The 20,408-nt window shown below is 39.3% G+C and overlaps 1 protein-coding gene across 7 annotated transcripts in view; it reads right to left on the minus strand.

Moving 5' to 3' along the window:
* The window catches only part of DYNC1I1 (dynein cytoplasmic 1 intermediate chain 1), a 325,011-nt gene that overhangs the window by 217,024 nt on the left and 87,579 nt on the right, over window positions 1–20,408 (minus strand). For all 7 annotated transcript variants that reach the window (XM_055272649.2, XM_055272648.2, XM_055272644.2 and 4 more), the window contains one exon: window positions 16,618–16,733. In XM_055272649.2, the coding sequence (XP_055128624.1) occupies window positions 16,618–16,733 (116 nt within the window). The remainder of the gene's footprint in view (window positions 1–16,617; window positions 16,734–20,408) is intronic.

Raw genomic sequence — 20,408 nt, forward strand, 5'->3', positions numbered from 1 at the left:
CATGGGAAGAAACTTAAAGTCAGGAAGCACTGAGTGTGAATCCTGGCTTGGTTATTTGCTAGCAAGTTAAGTTCTCTGAGTCTTAATTTTTTTTTTTTTTTTTTTTTTTTTGGCGAGTGTGGGTTTTTTTGCTTGTTTGTTTTGTTTTGCTTTGTTTTTTGACACAGGTCTCACTCTGTCACCCAGGCTGGAGTGCAGTAGTGCCATCTCGGCTCTCTGCAACCTCCGCCTCCCCAGTTCAAGCAATCCTCCTGCCCCAGTGTCCCGAGTAGCTGGGACTACAGACATGACACCACGCTCAGGTAATTGTTGTATTTTTAGTAGAGACGGGGTTTCACCATGTTGGCCAGCCTGGTCTTGATTTCCTAGCCTCAAGTGATCTGCCTGCCTCGGCCTCCCAAAGTGTTGGGATTATAGGTGTGGGCCACTGTGTCCGGCCTGAGTCTTAGTTTCTTTATAAAATTGTAGAATAATACAATTTGTTTAGCATAGAAGTGAAGACTGTAGAGGAAATATGTAGATTGCACATTGTACTGGGCAAGTAATAGCTCAATAAAGGATAGCTGCTATGCTATTATTAAACAGTGTTACCCAGATCTTAAAAGTAGGATTTATAATATGACCTTTGGTAGTTTATTTTTTCTTCAGAGAGATTATTTGCATCTCCCAAAGTTAGAGGCCAAAAAACTAAGTGCAAGGAATGAAAATGTTGTGGGTTTTTAAAAATGTCTTTCTTTCTGATAATGACATTTTTGAAAGAGATACCACTACCTAAAACACTTTTGATTTTTTAAGAAGCTAAGATCAAGACCAGGCACAGTGGCTTACATCTGTAATCCTAGCACGTTGGGAGGCTAAGGCAGGAGGATTGCTTGAGGCCAGGAATTTGAAAAGAGCCTGGGCAATATAGTGAGACCCTGTCTCTACAAAAAATTAAAAAATTAGCTGGACATGGTGGCATGCACCTGTTTCCTCAGCTACATGGGAGCCTGAGGAGGGAGGATCCTTTGAACCCAGGAGGTTGAGCTTGCAGTGAGCTATGATCATGCCACTGGACTCCAGACTGGGCAACACAGCAAGACTCTGTCTCTTAGAAAAAACAAAATGAAGGGCAGGGCATAGTGGCTCATGTCTGTAATCCCAGCACTATGAGAGGATGAGGCGAATGGATCGCTTGAGGTCAGGCATTCGAGACCAGCCTGGCCAACATGGCAAAACCCCATCTCTGCTCAAAATACAAACAAACAAAAAATTAGCCAGGTGTGGTGGTGGGTGCCTGTATTCCCAGCTAATTGAGAGGCTGAGGCAGGAGAATCACTTGAACCTGGGAGGTGGAAGTTGCAGTGAGCCAAGATCACGCCACTGCACTCCAGCCTGAGCAATAGACTGAGACTCCATTTCAAAAAAAAAAAAAAAGAAGAAGAATAAACATCTCACAATAAGAATTCTAAAATGACATGCCATTCAGATCAGGAGAAAACACAGGGTTTCTAGAAATTAAAAGATATTTCTTAATTTTGAATCAATATATGGAATCTTTTATGGAAACATTAAGAAAGACATCTAGTTAGAATATGTGCAAATGGTAATTTTTAAGTTAAAATGCTTTGAGTACTTGTAATATACCATGTATTGTACTAAGCATCTTACATGAATTTTTTTTATATTGACTACATTTGATCTTCATGACAGCCCTATGAGGTAGATTAGCTTTTACTGAGGTTGAGGAGAAACAGAGAATACTGCTGTGTATGTAGCCTATAAGCTGTTGTCTCTATTATGCTTATTTTTTTTTTTTTGTCTTTTTTTTCTTCCTTTTTGTGGAGAACGGGGTCTTGCTATATTGCCCAGGCAGGTCTTGAACTCCTGGGCTCAAGCTATCCTCCCGCCTCTGCCTCCCTGAGAGCTAGGATTACAGGTGTGAGCCCTGTGCCCGGCCAAGCTGTTGTCTCTATTATCCTTCTAACTTTTCTTCATTGTTCATGCCTGTAGTTCATTTCATTGACTTCCTCTCAAGAAATCACAGCCTGAGATTCTCATGACCTTCCTTTATTTCACCTCTCTTCCCATGGAAAGTTCATTGTTTCCTTCCTTGCTCACTGGAAGGCTACAATGAGCTATGATCATGCCACTGGATTCCAGTCTGGGCAACACAGCAAGACTCTGTCTCTTAGAAAAAAAAAATGAAGGGCCAGGCATAGTGGTTCATGTCTGTAATCCTAGCATTTTGAGAGGCTGAGGTGAGCTCCTCCAATCTGAGCTCGTCTCTCTTACCTGTTAGTTTCCATGTCCTGGAAATTCTTCCTCATTTGTGCTGCATGTTTACCTGGAGCTTACTCCCTTCTGCTGAACCACTTCTTCTCTAACCATGTCCTGCTGGAGTCTACATCATTGCCAGACATTTTGTTGTGTACTTAATGAAGATGATGTAAAGACTGCATTTCTCAGTAGTGTCATTTCAGAAGACTGACTGTGGGGGAAAATGGGTCAAGACGACTTCCCTGCAGTTATCCTATCATTATCATCAAAGATTAATTTCCAGAATCAGAATTTGAGTCTATTCAGTCAAATGGCTTCATTGACTCCCTCTATAAAGTTTTATTGAACAACTTATTCTTTTAAAATATTCAAAAATGCAAAAAATCTTCATTTAAAAAAACATAAACTTCTATCACTGATATTTTCCAAGACTGTTTTAAACTGATGCTGAGAATCGTCTTTATGTATAATTCTTATTTCTTAGCGGAGAACCATTAAAACTAGTTGACCAAAGGAACTGATTTTAAGAGGAAATTCCACAATGGTCTTTTTTCATACTTCAAAGAATAATACATATTATTGGTATCCATATATCTTTCCTCAGATCTTCCAAACTGCTGCCAGATTTGAATTTCTTAAAAATCTCTCACTGTCAACATGTTGCTGGTGTTGAAATACAATCTATGTCTCTCACAGCTTCAACAAACATATTTAACACATTTATGCATACATTAGTTGGTGTAAACATGACTCACTTAAGTATAAAAGGTTTTTTAGAATTTTAAAATCTCACCACCATGTCATTCCACGGAAACTACCTTGGGGCTACTATGAAGGAGTTTCAAACCTCTCTCACATAAAACATCATTATACATTAGTAGAAACTCTATTCAGTCAAGAAGAATGGCATACTGACTGGAGGCAGTTCTATAAACCACATGCCGTTTTAATTAAATTCATTTAAAATGCTGTGTCTCTCAGTAGATTTGAGGGCAGATAGAACCACTTAACAATAGCCAAGATCTAATCCAATTTGTCAGAACTAATAATAATACAAATGCAATTTCTCACACAGGGACACATCCAAAAAGTTCACAAATGAGCAATTGTGAGGTCTTTTTAAAAAGTAATATTTATAAATTATTGCAAGATGTTACCAGCCTCAAACCATGGTTGCAATTTCTAATTCCAATGAGTTGATAAAAGGTGCTATTAATAAAAAGGCACATTTTGGGCAGCTGACATAACTAATTGATCAAGTAATTTGAGTAAAAATACAAGATTTCACTAGGAAACCCGGACAGGGATGAAATCACTCAATTTTCCAAAAGCCAGAAGGCCTTGAAAAAAGGGGAGACCACAGAACACTTTTATGCCTAACCAAAACCAAATAAAATGATCCCAATGTACAAATAGGCTTCAGATGATATAATGTGACGAGAGATTTCAACTATGTAGGCAAACCTTTCATTTTCTTACCCAAATATGCCAAGCCAAGGATTACCTAAATAGACGAGGGGAGAGTCCTATTTCCTCACCGTGTTGTCTCTGTAAGGGTGGAAAGGAAAACTTTTTCCCACCTCTTCAAATTTCGCTGTACCTCACTAATGTTCAATGTAACACTTGGATCTTAAGATCTGGGTTAAATTTAAGCAAAGTAATAGAAAATGGTCCCAGATGAACATGAATTTACCTAAGCTGACACTTCTAGTAATGATTACTGGAAGATGTGTTACTGCCAGCCCACCCAAGGATCTCTATAGCAGCCCAAATCACTACTTATTTAGAGCACCTGAAGATGATAGGGACACTAGTTCTGCTGGATGACTGCTGAAGTTACCACTCTGAACGAACTATGGATAGAGGGAAACAGATGCTCAAACTTCCTATCCAGGACTTTAAGAAATATGGTGCATCTCTTTGTCCTCTTCTTCTGGAGAAAATAGACACCTCCCGAAGCTCAACATGACTAAGAAGTACCCAGTTTTGGCAAGAACATTGTCTTGATCTACTTTATGAGGGGAAAATTGGTATCCATAAAACTTTTCTCAATCCTTCAGTAGCAAAACAATACCAATTATTGAAATAAAGTTCAAAGAAAAGCATTTTTCCAATTATTTTGTCATTTTATATTCACAATATCCTCTTGACAAAAAGGTTGACAGGAGATGTGAAATTTATGATCCTAAACAAAAGAAAATGGTTGCTCCAGGGAAAGAAGATGGTTTTGGAAATAGAGAACATACTGAAGGAAACAGGAAAGGATGGAAATTTTAAATGGTTCTGCTGAAGATAAAAAAATACGTATGAATATGGTGTCCTCAGCCAGAGCATATATCAAACAAATGGGAGCTATGAGGGTAGCAATGTGCAACACAAATCCCACCCCTGTGAACAGTAAATAAATTATAAACTCATACACATTTAACCATATTTTGTTTCTTACCTTGGAACTAATATTATCCAGAGAACTATTCGATGCATGACCATATGCCTGACCCAAACTGCTTACTTAATCAGGAAATGTGAATGGGCTGCCAGGGGCTGCCATATGACACTACAGAATAATCAGGTAGAGGGAATCAAAGGCTATTCTCACTTGCTTTGAGCCATCGGTTCAATCTTATTTCCCATTACCAGAAAAATAATTAGCCTGAACCTCCAGTATGCCACACTCATGGTGAAAACGAACACTTGCTCTATTGATCACAAGAAAACAAATGCCACACTACAAGTTTTGAGCTATTGAAAGAGATCATTTGTTCCCGAATAGTCCAAGAACTACCTTCCTTTAGGCAAAGGAAAGTTTTTCAGTCTGATATATTTTACTGCAACAAAATCATCTGAAGTGTTATCAAAACTGGAATGCTGTGCTAACGATTTTACAGAAAATCTTATTTCATGCTATGGCTTTATGGTAATAGTGATCAGGTTTTACTTTTTTTTTTTCTTTTTCCTTTTCAAATAAGTCATCAAGTATAGCAAGATTCCTGGCTCTCTTCCCTCACAAACCTACACAGTTAGTACCTTCACACACAGGCTCAGCATTGACACACATTCATAGAGAATTAAAAGGATTTCAGGGCTCAGCATCAAGGTGACTTTATTGCTGCTTCCACTCTGACCCTGTAATCCACTTCTACAAATGGGCTCTTTCCTTGTTCCTAGAATATAACCCTCTCCCTTCTGCCTAAGTTACTCTTTCTTGTGTAATTACCTATGGTCATTAATATTATCTTCAGTACTTTGATTTCTTCAGAACTGACATCTTGACATAATTTTCCTTCTACTGTTTGAGATTCTTAAGAGGACCAAATAAATAGCATCCAAATGAGAAACAAGGGAAAGATAAAAAATGGAGGGAGGCCAAAATAACATTTTCATTGTTGATAAAGAACGAGTGAAAATGCAGGTTATAGGAGGCTGAGATGGGTGGATCATGAGGGTCAGGAGTTCGAGACCAGCCTGGCCAATATGGTGAAACCCCATCTCTACTAAAAATACAAAAATTAGCCAGGCACGGTGGTGTGCACCTGTAATCCCAGCTACTCGGGAGGCTGAGGCAGGAGAATCGTTTGAACTCAGGAGGTGGAGGTTGCAGTGAGCTGAGATCACATCACTGTACTCCAGCCTGGGTGACAGAGCAAGACACTGTCTCAAAAAAAAAAAAAAAAAAAAAAAGGAAGAAAATGTAGGTTATGAAGAAAGCCAAATGGATCTGCTAATTGATTTTCCTGAAATAGGCAGACTTACCCACTCTCTCACAGGTAAGGCTGGACCTGACAGGCATCCTCTCTTGCATGTGACTTGAGTATGACTCATGGCACAGAGGAGAAGAAAGTAACTTGTAACCCCTACAGGTATGCTGGCTCCCCCAGGAAAAAACCTGGAGATGGCCTGAAACTGCCCAGGTCGTTTATTCAAACCTACCAATTGGATAAATGATTCCACCTCCTCTGGGGGTGGAGTATGCAGGGTAGAGTGGAGTGGTAAAGGGGTGGCAAGAAGCTAAGAGTATTCCACGAACGGACTTCACATTGGAAGAAACATCAGATGTGGACAGGAAGTGTGTTCAGTTGGTGGAATTCTCTCTTACCATGTGGGAGGACTGGGTTAGATTTCCAGGCAATGTACCAAGGTGTTGGGGTTTTGAAATAGTACCACTTTTTCCTGTCCAAGTTCTGAATTAATTGAAAAATAAGAACAGGAATAAAACAAATAAAGGCCAAACTATCATCATTACTAGAAATAAGGAATAGGTCGACAATTATAAGTTACTGTGAAAGTAAAACTGGACTTACTACTTCTTCCATCCAGATTCTAGATCTTGGGACAGCTCCTATATGGCAGAGCAAACACTTAACTCTAACTGGTCTGGGGAGAACGTTAGTATAAATAGACCAAATTCTTCATGCTTAGAACCATTGATAAGTTAGTTACATCCAATCAAAATATGTTGGACAATTACCTTCCTACAATTCTCTCTCTATTAGGAGGAGAAAAGAAAGGCATACAAGGTAGAAGTTTGAGGGAGGCTTGCTCTTTCTGGATACCAGAAAAAGGGAAGTAGGCATTCCTCTCTTAATGTACCCCCCATGAAGCCTAGGTCATATGGTTGAATTTCTAATGCCTTCAACTAGATATCCCAGATTTTGACCCTTAACTGTCTAAAATGTATGGAGGCCACACAGAGCTCTCCTGCCCTTATTTGCATGTCTTTGACTGGTTATTTGTTATGACTTTCTTTCTTGCTTTATGCCACAAGAGCTAAGCATGGCTCTCTTTTTACTGTTTGATCATTTTATCACTTACTTTACTTTTGCTGTTCCTCTCCCCATAATTACTTCTTCTTCAGTTCTCTAGTATCCCCAAAATATAAGACTCTTTTTCATTTAAGAGTTTTAATGCTAGTTACTATAGACTATAGGATTTCAGCAAAAAAAAGAACAACGGAGAACTTCTGTAAATAACAAAGTGCTCCCCCTCACCTTCTTTGTGCTGTTATTAGAAAATATATTACTTTTCTATAAGTTATAGGCTGAATAATACAATTATATGTATAGTGTTTTATATCATTGCTATTTAAATAAGTTAAGAGAAGGAAAAGAAAAAAGAAATATGTATGTATACTATCTTTTATAGTTACGTAGCTACCTCTACTTGAGCTCTTTGTTTTTCCCAATAGATTTGAATTACTCTCTGGGGTCAGTCACTTTCAGTCTGAATAACTTTCTTTTATATTTCTTGTAAGGTGGGTCTGTGACTACAAATTATCTCAATGATTATCTGTGAATGTTTTTATTTTACCTTCATTTTCGAAAGATAGCTTTGCTGGGTAGTGATTCTTGATTGATAGTTGTGTTTTTTTTTTTTCTTTTTTTCTTTGAGCACTAGGAATACACCACACCACTGTCTTCTGGTCATCATTATTTCTGATAAGAAGTCAGCAGTTTATCTTATTGAGGTTCTCTTGTAAGTGAAAATTCATTTCCTCCTGCTGCTTTCAGGATATTTTCCTTGTCTTTGGGTTTCAGCATTTGTACTATGCTGTGTCTGTGGAACTATTTGCTTTAATCTTACTTGGAGTTTAGAGCCTCTTAGGTTTATAGTTAAAGTTTTTCATCAAATTTGAGAAATTCTATTCCATTATTTATTTGAGTATTTTCTACTCCTTTTTCTTTGATCTATCCTTCTGGCATTCCTGTTACAGGTAGGCTGATTTGCTTAATGCTATCCCACATTTCTCTGAGGATCTCTTAGTTTTTCTTCATTGTTTATCCTTTCTCATCTTCAGACTGCATACTCCCTATCAATCTATCTTGAAGTTTGCTAATTCTTTTCTTCTATTAGTTCAATGTTTGTTTATGTGCCTTTAATGATTTTTTCACTTCAGTTTTTGTACTGAACTCTAGAATTTACATTTGGTTCTTTTTTTTTCCAAAAAATTTCTAGCTCTGTGTTGACATTCTCTACTTGGTGAAATATAGTAACCATACTTTCATTTACTTCATTAGTCTGGTTACTTTTAGTTCTTTGAAAAAACACATACACACATACACAACTTTGAAGTCTTTGTTAAATCCATCTAGTTGCTCTCACAGGCAGTTTCTGTTGCCTGCTTCCCTGCCTGTGTAGGGGTCAGACTTTCTGGTTTCTTTGCCTCATATTTCTTTTTTTAAGAAATTGACTTTGATAATATATTGTAGCAGCACTGGATACCAGTCCCCCCAACCCCCAGGTTTGTTATTGTTATTTGCTTGCTTATTTGTTTAGTGATTGGTTGGGCTATTTTGGTGAAGTCTCTTCTCCCCTGTCCTCCCATAGTGTGAATCCTCTCATACTGATCCTGGAAGGGCGCAGCCTTGGGCATGTGCATAGTTATCCTGCGGTAACAGGTTTTTGTAGTCTGTTTAGCAGTTCCTTTCTCTGATCACATCAACTGTTCAGTTTCACTAATTGCTGCCACTGAGTTCCATAATTGTTGCTCTATAGTTTTCAACACTGCCCTGGGGCACAAATTTCTCCACAGGTTGAAATGAGCCTGAATTTAATTTAAGTTTTCGAGACCAGTTTTTGAGATGTGTTGTGATCCCAGAAGGGCTCTTCTTAGCTGTCTGTTTTCCTGGTTCTGTCTGGTAAGCTAGCTATGTTTCAGTTTATCTACACATTTAGCGCTCCTACCAGTCTTTTCTTAATTGCTTTACACCACAATCTTGATTGTTTTGAGGATGCCCTTAGGCTTGAACACTGAAAATCATGTTAGCTCTTTTGAGAAGAGATTCTGAGCTCTCTGATTTTGACCTGCCTCTCTCCCTGGTCAAAATCTTTGCACCAAGATTCTGGAGCTGGGGGAGGGGACAATGGCATACTTCTTTCTGAGTGACACCTTGCTTTAGCAGCTGGCTGTGTGGGAGAGTGGGGTGCTGCTATTGCTTCCGGTCTACTTAGCTTGCTTTTCCCACCATGAAACCTCTGCTTTACACATGAGCCATGGTGAAGACAATTGGGGTCCCATGTTCTCAGCATGTTGAACCCAAGGTAAAATCTCCATCCCTCAAGTTAGTGTTGGGCTGAAAAAGGGAGTCCCCACCTTGTACTCACACTTGCTTGGAACTTATCTTCTGAAACAAGTAGCTGGGGCAGTATGAGAAATGCTAATGTCTTGCCTCTTCCAGGAAGATACAATAGCTCTCCAAGTGGGAGCTGGCAGGAGAGATAGCCCTGTGTTCTCTGCTGCATCCACCTGAAGTAGTTTCCTTAAAGCTGAATTGGGGGCAAGGAGGGAATGGAGTATGGTTCAAATACCATAGAATCTTCCTGTTTTTACCAAGTTGTAATTAGTTTTATTAGATAAATGTTTTTCTTTCTTTCTTTCTTTCTTTCTTTCTTTCTTTCTTTCTTTCTTTCTTTCTTTCTTTCTCTTTCTTTTTTACTTGCTATATGCTATTAGGACTGCTCCCAGATACTTTAAATAGTTGTGCGGTTTTGTTGTTGTTGTTTATCATTTTTACCCATTTTACTGGGAAGTAGATTCATGGAGCATCTCACATGCTCCATGTGCTCCATCTCTCGTGTCTACTTTATGCTGGAAGTGGAACCTTAGATGTTTCTTAAGTAAGTCAACATAGCAGTTGTTACTCTCTGGGGAATTAAAGGTTTGCTATGCCTTGTAATATTATTTAGTTCTGCTATTTCTTGACTGTGTCATTGATTATGAGAGGTAGGCAAAAACAATTTTTGTGTGTAGTGGGGCTTATATTTGAAAATTATTAATATGCTTTTCTGTTTGTCTTTGTGAATGTAATGATATTCACCCTAGTGTACCTAGGGCATTTATTTGCCAGTAGAGAGATTAGAATTGATATAGAATGAAAATAAAACAGCTAAGGTAAAACTCAGCTTCCATCTCAAAAAATTGAATTTTGTAATCCCACTGTAGTTTGAGGGCCAAGTTTAATTGAGGGAGAAAGGATATTCCGGTTTTTTTCCGTACCATTTAAAATATAAATAACTACCCAGATCACTCCTTCCGTCCAGAACAGTAAAACCTTGAGACTCCATGGTAGAATGAAGATATAAATTGAAAGAAGTTAAACAGGGGAATTTATTTCCAGATAGGAGCATTTCAGAAGAAGAGACAAAGTTTCAGATATATCTGGATTTTCACTTTCTGGGGGAAGCATTAGGAGAGGTGGAGTGTTAAACTAAGAGGAGGAATGAGCACAGGGTTCTTGAACCACACTCCTTTTTTGGGAATCTGAAAAGAGACCACCATGCAGTAGATCTTATTCACCATAGGCATCTGAGCCTCCCCGGGGGTGACTGGCATGATAAGACTGAGAGAAGAACAGGTGAGGACCTCCCTTAAATATTCTGAGGCATGGGCACTAAAGTGAGAGTCAGTATGCCAAGAGATCTGCTGTGGTGGATAAAAGCATGGCATGGGCTGAAGGTAGACCTCTAGGATGGAGAAAGGACAAGGCATCGGCTCAAGGTCTGGAGACCATGACAGCTGAGAGGAGACTAAATCATCAAGAGAGATAGCCAATGCTCCCTAGGAACATTGCCACACTAAGCCAAAAGGACAAATCACAAGTTCACCAGCTACACACTCTAACACAGGGTGCCAGTGCCCAGGTGGACAAAGGACATCATGCCAGAGGGCAACAGATGTCAGCCAGCATGCTGCCAGGGACTAGCACAAGGCCAGAGTCCCTCATCCTCCCTATCTCCACCAAGTCCATTAGATCATGTAAACCTCATCTTTCTTCCCTCTACAATTGGTCATGATCTCAGAGAGAGATGCAGATGAGAGGGGGACTCTATGAGTTTGGGCATTTCTACCCAAGATTAATGGAACATACTAACAGGGACTGTTTAAAAGATGTGAACTAAAGTTGTTTATTTTGTATATTTTCTCCGTGTCATCTAGTAGTATTATAAATGGCTGAAGATAAAATAAAGGAAGCATTCTCTCTGCACCTCTGATTTATAAGGTGAGTAAATTCTAGCAATGCTACAAGCGTAATAATGTATATGAGTGTGCTGAACACATAATAAATATTATTTTTCTCTTTACCTCCCTTTTTTTTCTTTTTCTTACACCAAAGTGGGCAGTTTTCCAATATATATTCTTGGCCACTTAGCATCCAAACGCCCATTGTTCTAAAAGGAAGGATATAAAAATAGATCAAAGTTGAGTCATAGCATCCCCAAATATTATGGGAAGCTGAACTGGGGCAGTTATTTCTCTGCCTTGTCCCTCACAGCCAACACAGGGGCATGTAAACTAGTCCTGGCTAATGGACTCCCTTGAGGGAACACTGTCAAGAGGCAGAGAGAGTTAGAGGTTTCCAAGCCAGCAGTGACTACAGAGTTTAAATTATGAGCCTAACAGAGAGTATCCAGTGACAGGAAGTCAGGAGGCTCAGGTCTTATAACCAGGAATGTTCACTGGTATGATCTTGCTGTGTTAGCTGCTTTCTTAGTCTGCTCAGGCTGCCATGAAAAATAGCATAAACTGGGTGGCTTAAACAAGGACAATTTATCTTCTCACAGTTCTGGAAGCTGGGAAGTCCAAGATCAAGGTGCCAGCCAGTTCATTTTCTGGTGAAAGCTCTCTTTCTGGCTCGCAGACAGCTGCCTTCTTGCTGTGTCCTCACATGGCCTTTCCTCGGTGAATGCACACACAGGGAGAAAGATCTCTCTCTCTCTCTATTCCTTTTCTAATAAGGCCACCAATTAGAGATCCTACCCTTATGACTTCATTTAACCTTAATTACCTCCTAAAAGCCCTATTTCCAAATATAGTCATATTAGGGGTTAAACTTTCAATATATGAATTGTGGGGATACACAATCCAGTCCATAGCAGCTACCTAATTTACTTTTTATTTCAAACCTAATGCTCTGGCTTTTTTTTTTTGTCAATTCTATCAAGTATCTCATATCTTCTCAACAAACCTTTTTTTCTGTTTAAATTTAATTAGAGTTAGTTTCTATTGTCAGCAACCACAAACTCAGTCTGGTACAGAAACTACCATCAGGAGATAGTCACGTGGGAAGCTGATGTTGGTTATCTGCCATAGCTGATGCTAAAGAAAATGAAAATTCAGTAAGAGTTCAGGAATGGGAATCTGTCAGCTGTAATAAATAGCTACATAATTTTTCTTCTATGGTGATCTTTAATGAAGTGTCCATTGAAAAGAAGGATTTAGGGGATCAAATTTTCATTGCTATTGAATAGTGTGAATGGCATGAAGAATTTAAAGACACTAGGGTGAGGTGGATACTTCTAATGGGACCGGACAGCTTTTAGAAATAGATGGCAGGTTGAAGTCTCTACATTTTAGATCTAGGCATAGACCTGCGGACTCTCTCTGCTTGTGATAAGTATCTACAAAAATGTCAAAGTCAAATGCAAAGTTTAAATTCTGTGGGTTTCTGAATAAGGTCTGTGGAATTGCTAGTGTCACCAGGTGACTTATGTGAAAGTGACAGCAATGATCAGGAAATAATGGGAAATTGAATGTAGGTAAGAATACGGAGGCCTGGGAGTACCTCCAAACCATATTCTACACTAAGCATTGCTCGACCTACCGCCTTTCTCTTTGCATCTTCATCATCCTACATCAGGGCTGAGCCAGTTCTCTATCTGTAGCCCTTGACAATCTCACCTTCAACATGGAGCATCATGTCAGCAGGACCCGGAGAGGAAGCTGTAGCTGGTACCTTTAAGACCTAGTTAAGACATTATGTAGGCCAGAGGATGGAGGAAAAATCTTTGAAAACATAAGGACTCACTACCTTAAGAAAGTCTCTATTGGTCAAGTCATCTGGTAAACTCCAAAGTATATGTGAATACCTTAATTCTCTAATATTAAGAGTTGAAATGCTTACTGGGTCATTCTGGGTTTTGCAGGCAACATGTTCAATGTTTGCACCTACTTATTCAATCCACTTACCCAGTGATTTGAAAGTTTTTACTTTCAAATGGCTATACTACTTGGAAATTATGGTCCAGATGACCCAATGGTGCCCCAAGTGTCTATGGCAAATCAAACAAATGTCCCTAAGAGATGAGTCTCAGGAGAGGTGCTTAGATTTTAGAATAATAATGTGGCCTCTTTATTGCATTACTACTCTCCCTTTGAGAGAGATGTCTTGGTTTGCTACTGGGCCTGAGTAGAGATTAAACCTGGACCCCAAGATACCAGGTGACTATCAAAACAAACTATGCATTATGTACCAGGTTGTAGAAATTTCCTCCTCCTTCCTCCAGTGTGGCTTGCATCTTTCCAGCAGATTAAAAAATTCTCATTCCCCCAGGGGGACCACAGTGAACTTGGTATTTCTAGAGACATCTGGCATTATCTTTGTCATTCAACGGCATTTCTTGGGTACTTAGGATAAGCTACGCACTTACTCACTATAATAAAGATGCAAAAGACTGGCTCCCTAAGCCCAGGACCTCATGGCTGGTACAGAAATGGGTTCATAATAGGCAACAGAGAGGCAGCCTTGGAGGGGACCATAATTTCTTTTTCCTTTCTTGCTACTTGGGAATAAAATTATGTGTCTAAAATATATTAGGGCAAAGGTATCCTTCTCTAAGTCAGTGTTGCCCATTCTTGGCCTTCTTTCCCTGCAGAGAAGGAAGGTATAACCTTGTTGAAAGAACAGTATTCATGGAGACTTTATACTTAAATCTTGCTTATTTATATCACTGTCTGGAGTGTTTCTCATAACAGATCATTATGATCAAAAATTAATACCTACTATGATGAGAATGTTCACTACAGTGCACAGTACAGAAAGGATGCTTAAGCTTGGGCAAATCCAAAGTACCTTCCCCTTCATTTTCAAAAGTAAAATGGGAATGTGTAAGAACTTGAATGCACTAGAATCCACTAGAGGCAGAACAAATCAATGCTCTGAGATCATTAGTTTGAATATCATTAAACTGTCCGCTGTCAAACAATGACAAAAAATAATCAGCATGTCTTCCTACATTATGGGCAACAGCAAGCCAAAGTGGATGTTATATATGCCAGAGCTTCAAATGTTAGCCACCCAAGAGCCTCATTGTGTCATAAAATTCAGTAGTTGTTTCCTGCCGCTGAAAGGCGCAGTTGTCATGAAAACATTGCCACGGCTCAAACCCCACAGTGGAGCCAGCCCACATCTGCCGCATGGTAGAACCTCATTGCCAACTGTCCACTGCTCCGCGCAGCTCTCCTGCCAACCACCTCCCCACAGCAGGTGAAAGTGAGCACCAGCACCCTCGATGGCCCGGCAGCCGGGCGACTGCCGGCAGCCAAGGGTCAAGGCATCATTGCCTGTGGTGAGCGGCAGTTTGCTGAACCCAAATCGAAAGGTTTTTCTGTCCAAATCCATCGGGGATTGCTTAAATGTCAAGAACTATGGTAGCTAGCTTTGGGTTCTGTATTGCGGAATCTGAACCATCTAAATGCCCTTCACCACAAAAAAGCTTGATGGATCTTGTGAACAAAACAGAAAGAACTTCTGCCAATAGCTGAGAAATAAATTCCCCCTTTCCTGCTGCTTGGACCACAGCATAATGAGGGCTCCCAAGCTCTCCTTGCAGTAATAAAATGGAATCTACAGCCTTTTCCTTTTGATGTGTTCCAGTTTAAAACTTTAGAGCTGATGCCTTTTCATCCTTAATTTATCTTCCCTTGTAAATATTTCTTTACCACTTCCAATATCTTAAGTACACATTTTAAAAAATAATTCACTCCTTCTCCTATTTCAGTTGTATAACTTTATGCTATGGGTCAAGTTTTGGGCTAAATAAACATGCCTCCAGCTACAGCTCTGCAAATACCTCTGGCAGCAAATTAAGTCAAATGTTTTGGTTGGGTGGTAAGGATGTTTTTTAACGATCTTCCTGTTCTTGTCTGGAGGCCCAAGTATAGACTAGGTGAACTCTCACAGGCTTTTCTAATTTTGTATTTTTTTTTATTTTCTTTCTTTCCCCCCTGCTAACTTTGTATTTTCAGCCACGTTAATATACAGGTCTCGTTTGTTGGGTTGGTTGGTTTAAAAGCTCACCACCAGAGGGTGCTACTTGTTTGCTTCTAAAATTCATTTCACTGGGGCTTGAAAAATGGAGGTCCTGCTACTAAAGAATTGTCCCCACAACAGCTCGTATAGGAAAGATTTTCAGAATGCCTGACAGCACCCCGGACTTCAAGGAATCTGATTCACTTTGCTTTTGGCGTTATTTATTTAGAACCAAAACTGAAAACCTGTAGCTTGCACAAACAAAAATGCACAGATTTTTATATTTCCTGTAAATCACTAAGGGGGAAATGCTAATCATTTTTACATTTCATAGCTTTTGTCCATACTTAACTACATAACAACAAGGAACCCAGAATTCCAACATCCTCTTCACCACACTGAAGAATAAAATAACATAAAGTAAAAAGAGTATTTGCTTTGCTATAACAACGTTAGCCTCTAACAATGAAACTTTCACTTATCCTATTTTCAAAATATATCTCCCTCTTCTGCTTTTGCATAATCTTGCTTTGATAAAGTTTTGAATTCTAGGAAGTATTTATCAACTTCAACTTCTCTCATGAGTGTATTTTTATGATTCTCTGATATCCGTATGTGACTTTTTCACTTGATATTTTTCTGGCATACACAAAGAAGGTATGGAGTTCAATTTCCATTCACCTATGTGGAGTTTGCATGGGAAAATACTTTTAAATTGTGGTCAGAAAATCTCATGTGTTGTCACCTCAATTGGCAAACCAAATCAGTGGTCAGCAAAGGTTTTCTGTAAAGGGCCAGGTTATAATAAAGATTTTAGGCTTTGTGAGCCATAAGGTCTCTTTCACAAGTACTCAACCCTGCCACTGCAGCAAGAAAGTAACCACAGATGTCAATGGTTGGATGTGGCTGTATTCTAACAACACCTTATTTCTAGGAACAGGTGGTGGGCTATAGTTTGCTAACCCATGTAAATGATGAATCTTAATGTATGCTTAAGATTCTTAATGTATGCTTAAGGTATTCTTATTGATAAAATTCAGCACTGTTTCTACTATATTGTTCTTTGATGATTTTTGTTCTCCTCACATGATTTCGATGTAGTGAGATAAACCTCTTTAGTTTATCTAATTTAAAGTTGCCAGGTCACTTGGAAGAGTATCACTGAGTTCCCTCTCCATAGCTTTCAAACTCAGAGGAGGCTTTGGCTTTCAGTGTCATTATGTTTGTATCCCATAAAGAGCTCTTATGGTAAGAGGAAATCAACAAGAAAGATGTTACTTCCCAGCGATTTCTCCAGAGATAATATGGAAAGTAAGCCAAAGACATAGTTTACCTTCAGACTGATGTGTGGCAAGAGGAGTCTGGGTCTCCTTTGAGTAGGACACTACTTCCCTTGGCAGGAAATCCACTTGGGTGACCTTTGACACGCCCAGTTTATGCAGTCTTCTTCTGTAAGTAACAAAGAATAAATGCTTAGAGAAGGGAGGCATTCCTTGTAGAAGAGCTATCAGTAATAAAAGAAAGCACTAAAACAAACAAACCACAAATACCCTCAGCTTCTGAGTGCAAGGGGCAGGATCATGAAGCAGAACTGGCTCTGGGCTGGAAGTCAGGACACGTGGGCTCTTGGCCCACGTTGGCCCTAATGGGCTGGGTGATGTCAGATAAGACCCTCAGCTTTCCTATCTGTAAAGTCTTGGTCCAGCTTACATGAGACCTCTTCCATTCTGAGCATCCCAGATTCTACTTGGTTAAAATTTATTGAGGGAACTTTCATTTGCAATACAGGATTCTAGTCTCTTAGGAAAGGAGAAAAGGAAAGTAATGCTTCTTAAATTTGAAAAAAAAAAAAAGAGAGGTGTGTTCCTTAGTGGTGTAACACATTCTCTATCATAGCAGTGAGGGGATTATATTTAAAGAATGAGTATAACACTTCTCATTTCTGCAGAATAGGAACTAACACAGATCAGCATGTGAATTTGCTTGAAAGACACATTGATATAGCACAGATGAGTGAAAGGGGGCACTGGGCTCAGAGTGATAAAGCCTTAGCACACCATTCCAGACCTAACCGTGACCATGTAAGAAACCATTTCTGAATATTTATGTAGCACTTGAAGGGTTTTCAGGGGTCGTTAGATTCATTACGTTACGTGCCTTTATGACACCTCTACGAAGTATGTGGATAAATGTTATAATCTCCATTTTAGAGATGAGGATAGTGAGATTCCGTTAAGAGATGTGCCCAAGTATATACAACTCGTAAATTGTAGAAGAAAGGTTATGAGTCTTGGTCTGTTGTTTTTCTACCAACTCAAACTCCTAACTAAGGTTCTTACTGGTGAGTTTTTGAGTTACTGCAAAAATCAGAAGTGCCTCCTAAGACACCCAGGAAGCATCCAGTCGTGGAGGTATAATAGTATCACCTGGTGGTTAAATACTTAACCCCTAGCCCCACCATTTACCAGTGTGTGTCTCATCTTGAACAAGTCACTAATCTCTCTGTGCCTCAGCTTCCTCATCTGTAAAATGGAGACAGAGGTACTTTCTAATTGTTATGGGTAAAGTCTATGTACCACATACACATAATGCATATGCCACATATATATTATGTAGTCATATGTACATAATTTACAAACATATATATTTTAAAATAGCTTCTGGAACATTGTTTTTAGTATATAGTTATCATATTATTAGTATTAGACATATTCTACTATATTTCTAAAAATTTCCAGGCATGGAGTGCGTGCGTCTCTGTGAGAGAAAAAGAAAAAAAGGTACACTATCCATTTAGCCAAAATCTTGCATTCCCTAGTTCTCTAGGAGCAACAGAAGTATACTCTATGCATATTATTGTCCTTAATTGTTACTAACGGATGGCACAGCCTTATTTCTTTTTCTTTAAATTATTATTAATAGAAATAAAGTGAGAAAATGCATGGCACAGTTAGGAATTTTCACATACAATTTCCCAAACACTGTAGGAAAACAAAAATTCTTCTTGTCTATGAGTTACTAACAGAATTGAGATGAGATCTAAGATGTGCTCAAAGTAGGTACAAGCAAATAAACAAACGCTGGTTAGAGGACAAGCCTCGCTGGCTGTCTCTGTGATCTAAGTGACCGTGACTGGAGCCCAGGCTCCACGCAGGCCTGGACCACACGGGCCTGTTTCACTGGGAGCTCTGGGCCACAGAATGCAAGAGAGTCCAGGCTGGGCCCAGGCTGAGCTTTGCACAAGTGACAAACCTTGCTCCCTTCTTCCACAGAAATGGAGAAAGCACATACCATGTATCAGAAACAAAATCACCAAATGAAGGAAAATCCTCAAAGTTTCAAAGTAAGACATTCAAGGTATTATTTTAAAACCTCCTTGGGTCAGAAAAGAATGTTTTCCTGCCTGAAATGGGTCTTTCTTGAAGCACCTAAAGAAGAAAACATGAAAAGACATCGCAGGACTGCTTGAGGCAAAGCCTCTCTGCTGCTTAGTAGCTCAGAGTGTCTTTCTGAGGCCCCAGTAGATCAGTCTTTATTATAAACAAGGAAGTGGAAAATAATCCACTTCAAATTGAGGCCACCCGAGCACAGAGAGGTCACCCTAAACCCTCAACTGCCCTGGGCACCTGCATGAGACCCAGGGAGCTCCAGCTCTGGTTAAGTGGTAGCTACATCTACAGGCAGGGATTCCAGGGCATCCTGCTAACATGACGTAAGCTGCAGCCCTATCTCATTTGGGACCAGCAACAGGTGCTGGGCAACAGGAGGCTGATGTGTAATTTGATACTCCACCATGGCGGACTGAAACCAGCAGGTGAGACCATACAGCACAATGGTGATGTCACGCACTCATTCTGAAACTGGGTTCATAGTTCTGCTTTGAACATACAGTTGAATGGTAGGAGAAAGCTTTGGACAAGTGACAAACTTCTCTAAGCCTCATGTTTCTTATCTGTAAAACGGGTACCTGTCATTGAATTGTGAGAACTGATGCTTATATAGCACTTAGTTTAGTGCCTGGTATATATCAAGTGGCTCTTGGCTCAAGCAGCTCTACTTACTTTATCTGTTCTGACGATTGTAATAATGTTTATATTTGTAAAAGAAAATCAGAGAAAGCAGATTTGGCAGTGTCCTAAATTAAAGATTCCTTAAGATAGTAGAGTTGAAGATGATCTCTGACAATAAAATGAGAATCATACTCCTAATTTCTTTATATGGGCACATGGATAGGACGTGGCTGCTTGGGAGAGTTCATTTGCTTTTCCTTAACTTCTTTTCCTTTGAAATGTCTGTTTTCAAAATGTAGGTGGAGTAAGTGTGCTTATCCCACTAAAACAAAACCTTTTCTTTTCTCAACAATCATTGAAAAGTTTCAACCAGTTTTTCACTGATGCTATGTTTGTGAGTTCAGGGTCCGACTTGTACCTAAGACATCAAAAATAAATAAAAGCTGAGTTGTCATCATTAGATTTTCCCAATGTACTGATCAGCTGACACACTGATAAGCTTGTGGTTCTTCTGGCTTGAGGGTGAATCTGTCTCAAATAATTTATAATTTTAAAGCAATTCCTTATAACACTTCTTAGAGGGTACTGGTAGGTTACTGTATCTTTCCATATGATCTCTGGATGGATGAAGCTGCATTTATATCAAATGCTTTTATTCTTTATGCCTATTTTGTTGCTGTTTCAGTAACCAGGGACTTACAATACGCCAAACACTTTTCATACATCATCTTATTTTATCCTCATTAAAATTTTATATCATATTCCAATTTTACAGATGAGAAAACTGAGGCTCAAGTGATGTTAAGAAATTTTCCAAAATCACAAAGCTAGTGACAGAATTGGGCTTTGGCTCTATGCAAGAGTAAGTCCCAGGGCCATGTACTTAAAAACTTTGAAACTGTACTTAAAAACCTTGCTTTCCTGCGTGTTCTCTAATGCCTTATGACCATCCACTCATTGAGGCACACTTCTTAAAACCTAATATAGTGGTCCAAGCACGTGTGATCATTTTATAAGCATGAGAAAGAATTCTTGAGAAGTAGCCCAGTTTAGATTGTTAGGACATAATGAAAGGATTATGTTTCTGAGTTAAGTACCATACAATCACTCCCAG

Source organism: Symphalangus syndactylus, chromosome 3 (genome assembly GCF_028878055.3).
Source record: "Symphalangus syndactylus isolate Jambi chromosome 3, NHGRI_mSymSyn1-v2.1_pri, whole genome shotgun sequence".
Lineage (NCBI taxonomy): Eukaryota > Metazoa > Chordata > Mammalia > Primates > Hylobatidae > Symphalangus > Symphalangus syndactylus.